The 13,908-nt window shown below is 39.6% G+C and overlaps 1 protein-coding gene across 1 annotated transcript; it reads right to left on the reverse strand.

The window, feature by feature from the left end:
- Positions 1 to 2,230: 2,230 nt before the first annotated feature.
- Positions 2,231 to 13,692, reverse strand: LOC114138568 (uncharacterized). Its single transcript, XM_028007926.1, has 2 exons — positions 13,606 to 13,692; positions 2,231 to 4,937 (listed from the first exon to the last, which is right to left on the reverse strand). The coding sequence occupies exon 2, from the start codon at positions 4,873 to 4,875 to the stop codon at positions 4,075 to 4,077; it is 801 nt and encodes a 266-aa protein (XP_027863727.1). The 5' UTR covers positions 4,876 to 4,937; positions 13,606 to 13,692; the 3' UTR covers positions 2,231 to 4,074.
- Between the last annotated feature and the right edge of the window lie 216 nt (positions 13,693 to 13,908).

Here is a 13,908-nt window from a genome sequence, read left to right on the forward strand (position 1 = left end):
AAGTGAGTGATATTTACATATGCCTAATGAATCACGGAGCGTGGCAGTTCGGGCGGCCTCTAATGAATATTCATCCAGGCATTTCTCCCCTGCGCGCAGCAGTTTATAAACTGAATTATGGCTGATTTGCCCTTTTAAAAAATGAACATGGGCGCATCTCCCACAAGGAGGCGGCGAACAATAACGTCTGATTGTAAAAATGTTTTACTGCGAAAGCGCCGGTGAGGAGAAGACGGCGGCGGCGGCTGCGGCTGAAGAGGAGAGCAGCTCAGTCTGGGCCTGGTCCACCTTTAGGGGACCAACAAGAATATTTACAGTGGGCATTCAGGGTGGTCCCTCACGAGAGAGAACCGCTCTGGATGTGTAATTGATTTGCTTTGACTGGTTTGTTAGAGCAACCTTTTCAACGCAGCAGCAGTTGGGGGTTTTCCGCCGGTGATTTCTCCGGTAATTGCCCCTGCTGCGTGTCGGGGAGCGGGGCTGTTGACCTCTCAGGTGCGGGATCAACAGGCGGCATCAGTTTGCATTCACAAGACGGGCTGCGCGTTTATCATGCAAATAAGCAGCTCTTCCTATATAGCAGGTGTCAGCAGAGCACTCACTCACTCACACTGCGTCTGTGGCGTCTTTAAACTGGACCGCCGGTCATTATCAAATCACAAATAGATAGCGGAGGGCCTGCAGATTAATGCAGCTGGGTGTCATAAAAACACAAACATCCTCTCAAGAAAACACGCCGGAGGCATCGCAATGACTTGACATGTGATCGGAAAGTTTCTTTATGTCAATAATCTAATACAAAAATAATCATTCCTCTTTCTGTGGATTTAATCCACATCAAGCGGTCATATTTTTGAACACTGTGCCTTATATTTTATGAAAACCTGAAGTACAGTTTTACCGAAAATTAAGAAAACAATAACAAATAAAATAAAAATCAAATATAAAAATGTTATTTTGTGGCCTACACCACGATGGGGTGGCTGAAAGTAAACCAGAATAGGTCGCTGCTGAACCTGATGGCCATTTAGTCCTTAATTTAAGCAAATTGGCGAAAAGTTAGGTGGAAGGAAAAAGTGCGGTTGAGTATCATAATTTGTTATATCAAATTGAAACTTTCTGAGGCACTATGTTTTGAGTTTTTATTAACTGCAAATCATTAATCATTATGACTAATGATTGAATTAGTGAACACAATTTCTAGCGATATTTTAGCTGAATTAGATGCTTCTATAAAATTGCATCTTGTAATGTGAGCACTACACAATTTCATCAGCTCAATTAAGACAGGATTTTTTAAAATGCACACAGTGTCATACTATAAATATGAGCATCTAAAGACTGCTCATTTTATAATTGCAGAGCAGTTCTAGTCACTTCTTACCATCTCCAATTTCCTTTGTGGATGAGTTGATGTGGTGGGTGATTTTGAAGCCAACCCACCTCCGCTACACCCTTGACTCAGAAAGTGAGGCGTAGTCACACCATCACATCAGCTGGCTTGTGTAGAGATTTATGTACAGAGATGTTGTTTGGTTTGTGTGACCGTCCAGCAGCAAGATTTAAAAACATGAACAGGAAGTAAGGCGTAATCCTTTTAATTCAAAGCATCCTTAGCTACCAACAGGATCTGAGATTCGCTACCATTAATGTTTTGAAAAGAAAAGAAAAAAAGTATGTTTTAGACTTCCAACAGATTTTTACATCAGCACTGTCCAACACCTGCTGTCATCCTGCCAGCTTTATTTTTTGAAAATTTACAGCTAGAGGGATGTAAATTTTTCACTTGTTTCCACATGTTTCGCGTGTTTCACTTGTGATCTGTAAAATTGTGAAGTCAGAAGTGGCTTACATAATATTCTAACTTATACTGTTATATCAACGGTGTGTAAATTAGTTGGAAATTAGAATACATTTTGAAAGAAGAGAACTATTAGAAAAATATCATTTGAATTTAACTGAATTATTGAAATTAATATCCTTTTTTGACAATATTCTAATATTTGGACATGCAGCTATATATAAATTACACAGATGTTTCTGAATGGAGACGCATATAAATGTGACATTCCCATACCGGTGATGCAAAGCAATTATTTCAGACATCCCAGAAATTACATACCTTGCATAACTGTCCACGATATTGCATTGAAATTTATCTATTTTAAAATCTATAAAGCCACATTGGTGTTTGAAGTTGGAAACAAATTTAATTAGGACAGCAAATTAATAATGTTACACAGATCATTTATTTTTTGCTTATGAAATTAAATAAATTCTGATGACGGACTGTTAATACGTTTCCATAGCAACACAACAAATAAATTTACAGGACCCTTTATCATCGATAGCAACTCGAGTTAAATTTCAGGTTTATATCAACTGTAAACAAGAAAAGAAAAACATTTTCTCTCTCAGTCCTCTGTTCTTCATCGTCGCTGTAATTTACTCAAATATCTCTGCTGCCACCTTGTGGCTCAGACTCTGAAGTACATTTTGACTCACTTCACTGTAAACAAACCTCGAACCTCTGACGAGAAAGAAGGAAGCAGAGGTCAGGACTAAAACATAAAAGATGAACTGGGAAATGTTTATGTTGCAACAAAATCTCCTGACTGCCCTCTTTCGTTTGGACTTCTCCATTTGTTTCTCTGCAAAGGGTGCTAAACCTAGACATTGATCAAGTGCAGGACCATGACGCTGCCAGCTATTGTCAAGGGGCCCAAATAAACAGGAAGCTGCATCTGTGCAGCACTTTACACTGAAACCTCACAACACAAACGTTGAAAGATCAGATCAGCATAAACAGCAGCTGGAAACAAAGGACACATGATGTGCTGGTGTGCTGAGCTCTGCGTGCTCTTCATTGTTTGCATTGTGAGCATGCTTTGGTGGTCTGTGAAAAGTTTAAGGCTTTGATAGCAAAGCGAGAAGAAATCACACAACCATTGTTACAATGTGACCCAATTGTTGGCACCCTTGTGCAAATGTGTAGCAACCTTTAAGACGTGTTTATCTTTGGCTACAGTTGAAGAATCTCACTCAAGAAAAAGTAGTTTCTGTCAGGTTGTTATCTCTGTTTGAGTTTGATGTAATTTTTACCCAAGTCTGAGTTCATCCTGTGCCAATTCTCTTCAGCTCATCCAGCCTGTTTTCTTTGGGTAGTCAGGTGGCCATAAAAGAAACTTGATCTGGTTTGTAATTCACAATTAAGCGGGGATTTTTTCTTTTTCTTTACATGTCCTGGTATTTGTAAGAGTTTGCGATATCATGTTCTCTAAAATGTTTTTCATGTCCTTTGGAAGAAACCATGACTAAAGCATTACACATCCTCCACCGTACTCAACAATGAGCATCAGGTGCCTTTCCACATCTTAATGCTTGATTTCCCACAAAAAGCACGCAGGTTGTTTGTCACTGAAATGCCTCACACACAGATCAGGTCCTGTAGCTTTTAGCTGCGTTCAAACTTCAATTGTGGTAAGGAGACAGAACAAGATTCCTGATGGGTTTTTTTCTTAATAAACTGCAAATAAATATTATTTGTTGGTTAATATGGAGACTTGGTGTCCCAAAGACGCCTCTCTGTGATGGAGTACTCTTATCATAAGATATAACAAAAGTTATAGCTCCTTTTCCAGAGAAACAGAAAGGGTTGGACTGTCAATTAAGACAATCTAATCAACTTTAAAAACAACAAGAAGAACAATGTTTTGGAAAAGGGGAATTTTTCTCTCACACGTGATAACTTGACCTAAATTTAAGACAGTCATTTTCAAAATTTCTTGGTGCGGAAAAGGTTTGTGTCTACCAAACTAGGTAACATTTTTTTATAACAAACTAGGATCTAGAAGGTTTGTTGTTGAACTTGTTTGAATGGAAACTTTAAGAATGGTGATGTATTGAATTATCGTATGCCAGACACCTGTGAATTAGAGAGCCTAAAAACACAGAGCAATATGTAAACCAACAACCGTTTTATATCAAATTTCATTGACCCAAGGACAATATTCAAGGTGTAGGTCCAAACAGAGGCCTGTGTTGTGTTATCGGTGGTTCATAGTAAGTCTTTTGTCAGTACACAAAGCTGACATAGATGACCGACGCCTCTGGTAATTTTGCCAGGTGAAGGTCAGGGAAAGGCAGCGTCCCGTCACTGTCTATGTGTGTTAGCACCGTGTACGTTTTGATCTCTGCTCCCCAGTCCAGCACAGAGCTGTGGATGATTCCCAGTCGGGCCTGCTCGTGATGCGCCGCTCCACGCTCCCGGCCCAGGAAGATGTCCTGGATCTGAGGCGAGGACGGTCTCAAAGAGCTTCTCATCGCCTCAGCAACGAGGTCCATGTTGGTGTTTCTGTCCTTGTTGGACTTGTTTGAGTCAAATGCAAAGCTGTTGTCTCTGTCTTGGTTAGCGTTTGTTCTCTTGGCGCAGTTGGCGTCGGTGCAGGGGTGAAATGGCCTCTCGGGCACGTTCACCACCGTCAGCCTCTCCAAGCGCTGCACCGCAAAGTAACCCTCCTGAGAGAACGAGGCCGCCCCCCGGGGCTCCCCGGGAGGTCCGCAGTGGATGAGCGTGAGGTGCCTCACCTCCGAGTTGTTCAGCAGACGCATCACGGTGGCGGGAGACGAGAACCACACAGTCAAATGTTTCCCCTGGAAAGCGGGAGTGGAGTGAGAGAGGGGCCTGTGGGCGCTGGACAGCTGGAAGTTCTTGCATCTGCAGTCGGAAATTGAAGACGTGCTGCACGGCTGAGAGTCCTGGCTCCTGGAGAAGTAGATGAAGTTGCCGTGCGTGATGTAAGCCAAACGCAGGTCGGCCATCAGCGCACAGAGCAGCAGGTGGAGGAGAGGAGCAGTAGGCCTGGAGGGAGACATCACGGCAGGAGGTGAGTCTCAGGGAGAGGGCTGACCCATGGGCCGCGACGGCCGGTCTGTACCTGAGCCAGCAAAGAAGAGAAATGGAACAAAACTTCTAGGTTTAGTTGCTTTTTTAAATAATCTTGTACAATTTCACAGATAAGCAGCTGGAGTTCCCACAGTGATGCATTCAGATCATTTCTTCTGTCCATCAAACTAACCATAAAAACATTTGTTACTCAAAATTCCTGCTGTTCGACGTTTGAATGCCGTTCAGCAGGTATCTGAGGCTGTTTAACTGTGTTCTTTGGGTTCAGGTTTAGTGAGAATTAATTATTCATTGATGTTGTTTGTCTCCATCTCTGTTGCTATAGAAATTCCTCCCTGTCCTTTGACCCCCCGTTGCACCAAACAGATGGTCGTCCTCCACCTCAATCAAGCTTGGCTGTTTTTAATAACCGTTGGTCATTTCTAAACAACCTCAAGGTGACGTCTCAGATACAGTTGTTTAGGTTTACTTCTGTGCAAAGTGACTTAAATTTGCATTTTCCCGATTTTTGAATACATCTCTCTAGGCTTTCTGGAGGTTTTTCAAAGTGGTTTTTTGAGGTTTTCTCTGCTGCTTTGTTCCTTTTCCGGTTCAGTCTTTGTTTTTCTAAAGACCTAAAAACAGCCTACAGCAGGCGAACAGAATCCTAAAGGCACGCTTTAAAAAATGTAAGTAAAAAAAAAAAATTATGTTGTGGTGCAGACTGACTTCAGCAATACATGTCAAACCGGTGTCTGAAGTTTCCCCATACCTGCTGCTTTTCAAAACAGCAGCAGCGAACAAATTCTGTGTAGTCACCCTGTTGTTGGGAAAGTAAATATGCCTCTGTACAAGTCAGCTGTGGCTACTTCCTTGGCCAGGATTTCAACACTTTAATCCCGCGTTGAAATGTTTTATGAAAAAAGCTTCCATCTACTTCAAGGTGGAACAAAAAACCTGCTTCGGTCTCAAAATAATTCCTGCAAATTCAGGTGTTAGCGTTACACCCAGCGTTGAACTTAGTGCAGTATTTAGCTATTGATTGGTAGCCAGATGAAAACTCGGGTTTGTAAACTTTAATGCTTTTGAATTACACATTTTTTCATATTTTGTATTTTAATTGTACAGTGTTTCCATTACAAGTGTGCACAAAGCTTTGCCAATATTCCACTTATGTTGGAAAAATACAATTTGGCATCGTGTTTCCATCAAATAAGAAACGCAATTAAAATCACGTGAATATGTTTGTTCTCACGATAAATTATTGAAAAACATTCTGCACCATCATCCTGAAACTTGCTCCTGCTGCTTTCTTCTTCTTTGTGGTTTGCGCCAGTGGCAACATCAGGTTTTTGATCATGTTACTCGTATGATGCAAAAAAAAAAAGAAAAAAAAGTTTCCATTACAGTTTTGCAAAACAAACGAGTTCTGATAAGGCCCAAAATCACCTCATCCTGGCACCAAAACATTTTATTGAAAAACTTGAGTTTCTTTTTCAAAATTGCCGCATTTCCATTAAGCTAATTTACTTTCGAAATGTCAAATTGCACAATTGTGCAGACAATGGAAACTGAGAAAATTCTCAGCTTATGCTGCATATTCTGAGTTTTTAAAAGAAAAAATTCTCAGTAGTTGAACTTTATTTCATGTATTTTGCAGCAGCAGTCTGTGAAAAGTGGTCATACTGATCGCTCTGATATTTAGGCCAGCAGATTAAAGTGTGAAAAAGTGACTGAATTAAATATGTTGAATGAAAAAGTTGTGGCTTGTCTGAAAGGTGTGACGCTGCACTATGATCCCTGACCAGCAGAGAACAGTTCATGAACGGGGGGGGACGCTAAGCCCCTCACTGAAGTACTAACGAGGGAAAATTAGCCTAAGTCATCTATTAACATTAGAGTGATGAACCTAAAGAGGAATATACCAAAACATAGAACAGAAAACCACTGAAGGAATTTAAAGTACGCACATTTTTCTCAAGCCACCCACAGATATAAATACAAAGGATCACTTAGTGTCAGGCCGTATTCTGTAAAAATGAGAGCTTGTGTGACTGGACATGATTTAGACAGGAATTATGGTTGTCAGCCTGGTTGGTTTGAGGATAAGATTGTTTTTTGCTCTCTGCAGTGGCCTTCTCTTGGCAAAGCGTCCCAAACACATTTATTCACATTTATTCTGGATTTATGGTGCTGGTTTACAGCCGAAACCTTCAGCTCCCCTGGAGACACTGACCCGAAGTCCTGCTGTGGCGCCGACAGGATAATTATGTCACCATTAGTCTGGGCAGCCGGAGCTCTCCGGTGGACGTGTGGTTTCGTCAGAGATTTTTATAAATTCTTTCTTCATTATTAATTTCTCAATTTCCAAGTGGTTTTTACCAAACCTAGATCAGACCTATTCTAGGTTTTCTATCTACGATGGCTTGATGTACCCATTCTTAAACAAAGCCTGGATTTGAGCAACTATTCCACGCTGCTCTGTCTGTTAGAGGTGCTAATTCCATTAGCACTATTAAGCCTTCGGATCATTCTGCTTTCAGTAGATTGTTTCACATTACAGTGAAAAATTCAGAACAGTCTTTTTATTTGTGTCCTAATTTACTATGTGATGCTGAATTAAAACATGTGGCAGTTAATTAATTATGAATATCTGAGTCGCTGAGAGCAGAAACGTCTCTCTGAATTGGCAGTCCCATATTTCTCTGGTTCCTGAATTATTCCTGACATCTCTTGGTTTGGGTCTCCCTTCACAGTTAGGTTTTTTTTTTTAAATAACCATCCTGTGGCTGCAAAAAAAAACAAAGAAAAGGCATTGAACTTATATGCGTTCTTGTATAGATGTACAGCAGCAATGTAGTTTCTCCTGCAAACACTCAAACATTTTAGTTTCAGAGATTTGGTTGTTTTATCTGAGGATCATTTAACTAAATGCATCTGGTTAGCCACTTAGATACATTTCTTTTTATATAACCAAAGAGTATTTGTTTCAGGTTGCTTCTTTTTATGCATTACAGATGATTTATGCACAGAAATCTGCATTTCACTTCAGTTCTTTTTCACAGAAACTGATTTTAGTGTTTTTAGAGAGGTTTTTCCTCCTACAAATCTGATCAATCTGTTGCAGAATCGGTTGTTTCTCCAATCGGGTCGTTTTAATCACTATTAAACATCAGAAATATTTGTCCCTGAGTAGAGACATCATTGAGCGAACTTGATTTTTAGTTAACATCCATCAAACCGTTTGACTGAAATGAAAATGGCCTTACATAAAATGATAACAAAAAACCCCTAACTTTCTGTCTGTCCTGCTGTCTTGAAAGTACCTGAGGTTAAACAATCTTTGCAGAGAAATGCAAAGTATCTTAACACTCTCACCACAATCTGCCGCATTCCAGGAGTAACTTGATGTAATTTTATCTTTTGGCTCCGTAGCTTTAATTTAAAACAACTTTTCTCGAAACCCAACACGGAAACCATGTGACCTCCACTCGTTCCTTCACTCAGACACACCTTTAATTCACTTCACCTTCGCTTAGACTTGCAGTCTTGACCTTTCTGAGGGAGGAAACCATCGGTGTGTGTGTGTGTGTGTGACTGAACTTATTTATATCTAAACAAAGAGGTCAGCGTACTTTCGTAACCCTGTTCAGGGTATTTATCACAGGTAGACGTTTTACTCTTTGACATCGGAGTTCAACACTCGGAGGTCGTTCTCACGAGTTTTCTACATCCATCGAGTGTTTTCATGCCGCAGAACGAAGGAAGAGGATGTTGTTGCATGGACAGCTGGTTTGGATCAGGATTTGTTTCAATTAGAAACACACATAAGGTCTGCGACGGGTGTGTTCCTCCCGGACTGCAGCAACATGGGATATATTGTTTGGCCTGGCGAGCCCTCATTGAATTTCACATACAAAAACACGCGCAGTCGGAAAATTATATGTGTGTGTGGATTGCTCTGAGATTCCAGGGAAAACACTGTCTTGAAATCTTGGCAGTTTTAAAGGTCTCGTCTGGTTTGGCAGTGATATCAGAGCAGGAACATGACTCTGGGTCTTATTTTGAACACCGGACAGAGCTGACCGCTGCATTCCTCCTCTGTCCCGGGGTTAGAATAAGAAAAGGAGGAGAATTAGCATTTATGGCATTTTCTGCATTTAATACTGGCACACAATTAACATTTCCTAGAGGTAGTCACTGCACGCATTGGCTAAAGAAGAGCGAAATATCCTGAAAGGAAAGACCTGATTCCTGAGGCCGGGTCAGGCGATTAGTGAATTTAACAGCAGAGAAAATGTTTTTACCACAGAATGATTAAAGAGTAAAATCAGGTTCCAGAACATTTTTAACATGAATTTCCCAAGACTCAATGGAAGTAAATTAAAAAATAAAAAAACAATAAGCTTACTATGAATTTTTGGCTTGTCTACAGTAAGTTTAAATAAGAAGCATAAGGAGGAAGAAATGGAGGCAGATGGGTTTAGTAATTTCATCATTTTGAACTTCACAATTAAACACCACATTACTTTGTAAGTATAGATTTTAATTTTTAAAAAGTGCACAGTTAGTGAAAACTTTCTCAGGTGAAAGGCTTTTCACCAGCTGATGTGAAAAAACCCAAATTCAAAGGTTTCTGTGGTTCAAAAGTTATTCAAGTTTAACCTCAATCGTGATTACACCATGTCATTATTTGTTAACCAAGGATAACACCGACAATGTCAACAGTTCCTAAAACCAATAACCCCAATAAACTCCCAACTATGTACAAAATATCTAAACCCACTCAGTTTAACGGTTAACAAACTTGTTCATTTTTTATACAATATTTAGATATAATATTTAAAGTCAGAGCCGTACCTCTGACTTTACGACTCAAATAAAAAGCCTTGTGTAAATTGTACGAAAAATGTGTAAAGAAATAAGCTTCTGTAATTTCAATGGTTTCTGTTTGAAGACTCTCAATTTTAGATCATGTCATTTTTCAAAATTAATACGTCAGATCTTTTCTTCTTTCTAAACTGTGAAATGAAACCAAACATTATGAACCTGAGCTGACTAATTTTTTATGACGAAGTGGCTTCGCTGGCTGATTTATTTCCCCTCAAGTATTTAGCAATTACTCATCATGTCTGGAAAAGACACTGAAATGCAAATCTGAGTATCGACCATTGTTGAATTCTACAAATCTGGTGTTCAGGCGATAAGTACTGGAAAAATAAAATCTATATGTTTATTTTTTAGAATCAGAAAACGGTTTTATTGGCTCTTAAACGTGAACACGGCTCTCTCACACTGGCACCTGGCACCAAAAATCGAATGAGCTGAGACGCTTGTAAACTATCCTCTGGTTTGAAAGTTCTCTTACACATAATATTTATATTGATTTTCATTCAGATGAAATAAACTTTATCTTTCATTGTAAGACTTTCCTGGCATTTGCTGATGTTCATAGTTGAGTTAAAACCATTGTTGGTGGAGAGGCTATCACTGTGCAAAGGTATCAGTCAGGAGAAGGGTACAGAAAAGTCTTTCTCGTAAAACTAAATAAAGTAAAGCTGGGGGAAAAAAAGGTGGCTCAAACCAACCGAAACCTTTCGGCAGTGTTTTCCAATAGCGATACATTTAAGCTTTTACTGCTCACCTGAAACAGCGTCAAGCTAAATGGAAGCAACGCTTCGTAAAGAGAATCGTGTGAGTCTCTTGGTTTAGTGTGACCCTTTTTGTCCTGTTTTGTTCTCTCTGTTTTCCTTTCTGTGTTTTTTGTGGCCTTCCATCAGCTTCCCTGCTCTGTCCTTCTTAAACCTGGTTGCGTTATCCTCCTTCCCAATAGTTCAAAAGCCGGTCAGCATCATCAGATCGCTGGCCAGGTTTTCATCGCTGGCACAGAGGATCGACTACAATCCTCGTGCCGAGTGCTGGGGTATTTCCAGTTTGTTTGCATTTCCGTTTCTCTCCAATCTGTTCCTCAATTTTTGTAAATCTTTTCTTTAAAAAAACCCACACAAACGTGATCACTTGCGATTCTCATCTCTGCACTTGTGTCCATCTCAACCACAGGATTTTATAACAAAAGAGGGATGTGGAGAAGAGATTTCCTAACATGTCTGATAGATTTGGAGAAGTTTTGCAAGGGAGATTGGGCAAATATGATCAAATGTAGACGTGGGATGCTGACAGACTCCTAAGCAGACTGGATGCTGTGTGTTAGTTTATGGCGGTAAAATGAGGTTATTGATCATTTTATCTCACCTCACCTAATAGCTTATTTACAAGTATACTTAAACAGAATATATGTCACTTTAAAGGCTTATGTACACTTTGAAGAACCCGTATAGTTAAGGTAAAAAAAAACATTGTGCAACATCAACCGAAAAACAATCCTTTCCTGGAAATCCTGGCAAGATCTGCGCTCACTGCTGAACACACTAATTGTAATGGTGGGTTGAAGGCCATTAGAGTCTGTCAGAAAATTAGCTTTCTTAGAAACCTCTTAAGTTTTGCTCAGAATGAATCTTTTATCAGACGTGTCATCAGATGAAGTGGACAGACTTGCAAACATGAGCCATCAACGCGTTATCCACTGGAGCTTAGTAAGTAACACAAAGCTCGGGGTAACGCAGCACGGTTTCACACGTGACACGTCAAAGTCGTGGGAACAGAACAGGAGACAGATGTGTGTAACTCTCAAGTCACAACAGGAACCAAACAAAACCAAGAAAGGTGCTGATCCGTCCTAAAAGCAGAACCACCTCAGGTCAGACCAAATGGAAACATGTAATGTTTTTTTTTGTTTTATCTTCATCAACCATTTTAGTTGTGGTTAAGTAATGCGCTGGTTTCACAATCCGGAGAGTTTTACATTAAGCTTTTTAAAGCGTAAAGTCGCACTTTAGACTTTATGCTGTAAACATTTGACGTTTAATATATCAAGGCAAGCTTTTTTTTTTTTCCATATGCAAGTCTACTTTTTTTTTTACTACAGTTTTTCCTCAAAACTAGCAGGTCTTAGTATGAAAGTCTTGTAATTTCTTCTTCGTTTTTCTAATAAAAATTCCAAGGTTTCCCCAAGAAAATTTGCAAAGCCCGGTGGTCGGGCGCCACGGCGGTCATTCATCCTGCGGCACGTTGTGTTTTAGAGTTAAAAAATGTTTAAAGTTGACAGGAAATTTGAAAATATCATTTGATAATTACGTGTTATTGAATGATTGGAAGATTAATGCCTGAATACCAATTATAAAGCCTTAAAAAATGCAAACATTTTAAAAAGACTTTAAAAAATAAGCAATGGTTAGCCTGGTGGGGGCACAAGTAAAGCCTGGTTGCCCGCCAGGCTTATAATACACTGAGGGAAACCCTGAATTCTCTTGTTTTCTTGAAGAACATTGATATTCTTATCTTATCTTTAACTTTTATCCCCTTAATCCTGGTCTTGCTATGTTAATCTGTGCCTCAATAGAAGCAACATTGTTTTATTTTTTATCACTGTCTTGCTGAATGACAAAAAAGGATACCTTTGAGCACTTTCCATTCAATAAAAAGACAAATGAAAATAAACTTTTACATAAATGTTGCTCATTGGAAGTAAAATACAAAGAAATGACAAAAGAGTTGAGAGTTTTAACAAGAAATGCACCCATCAGAGAGCTTGGGAAATTTTTCCAGTGATTTTGTTAATCTCAAACCTGAACAGTCAAGATAGTTCTGTGGAAAATGGACCTTTTACCTTTCATTCAATAAGTCTCTGTTTGAGTCCTCTTCCAGCAGTAACAACTTCCACACCTAAGAGTGTTGCTCTCAGAGCTACCTGCTAGCTAGAACATATGCTGCATTCACTGACCAGAATAAAAAAAAAAAATCAGATTTTGTTTTTTGTTTCTGATTGACTGATCAACAACTGGGACCGGTGAAGGCTCGCAGAGATTTTTACCTTCCATTTTGAAACAAACAATAATAATCTAGAAAGGCTGAATTTCACTGTTGCAAAAATCAAACACACTTAAGAGCAGGAAACTCTGGATGACCATGGAACAAAAAAGTAAAGAAAACGTTCATCTAGGAAGCGTTATAGTTAAACCACTTTACACCTTTCTTTAAAACTCCTCAATTTTTCACATTTTTATTAGGAAAGATCTTGACATTTTAGTCCACAGATAGCGCTTGATAATGTTGAGGAACTTTATCAAACCAGGTGATGTTCGAGAAGAAGGTTAACTAGAAAAAGAAGATGTTTCAACATTGTTCTCCTCCCACTTGATAAAAATATGGATTTCTTCAGACTGACTGCTGCTTTCTACGAGCTTCCAGATGACATAGAAGTGAATGAATACCGTTTAAAATATCTGGTATTGCAATTATCTCTGGGGGATGTTAGGACATAGTTGCTGTGTTAGTCCGGGAAACATCTGTGCTGTCCTAACACTCCCAATGTAACCTTCAGCCGAATGTACATGCAACCAGGGAGTGAGAAATCCTCTGTGAGTCCAGCATTTTAGCTGTTTTCTTTGTGAACATACAGTCTGCATTGCATAACACAACAAGAGGAATGCCGAGTGCTGTAACATGAGAGTACACAGCAGGCTGGGCTTTAAATCTTCACATAAAGTTTCAGCTTGACATAAATACATCTTTACGTCAAAACAACAGCAACAGCATGGACGTAAGTTCAAGATTATCCAGACAACAAAGTTTCCCCCCCAAATCCAGGGTTTCCTGCTTACCTCAAATTCCTGGTGTGGAGCAGATAAGTGAATGCGTCAGCTGGACGCTGGAGTGGGGAGAAAAGCTTTCACATCCAGCTGACGTCAGGATGTGGGATGTATCCCTCAGAGGAAGCGGGAACCAGCTCATGACGTTCAGGTTCTTCATAGCAGAATGCAAACATATCCCACATTCATTTAATATTTAGTATAAAACTACAACTGGGAGGTTATTGGATGAATCAGGCACATTTTTGCCAGGCTTACGAGGGGGAAAAAAAACCCCGTATTTTTTTTATTAATTTTATTTATTTATTTACATAT

The sequence above is a fragment of the Xiphophorus couchianus genome, chromosome 22, assembly GCF_001444195.1.
Source record: "Xiphophorus couchianus chromosome 22, X_couchianus-1.0, whole genome shotgun sequence".
NCBI lineage: Eukaryota > Metazoa > Chordata > Actinopteri > Cyprinodontiformes > Poeciliidae > Xiphophorus > Xiphophorus couchianus.

Coding starts and splice junctions, on each gene's coding strand:
- LOC114138568 (XM_028007926.1), bottom strand. CDS start 4,875: ATGTCTCCCTCCAGGCCTACTGCTCCTCTCCTCCACCTGCTGCTCTGT.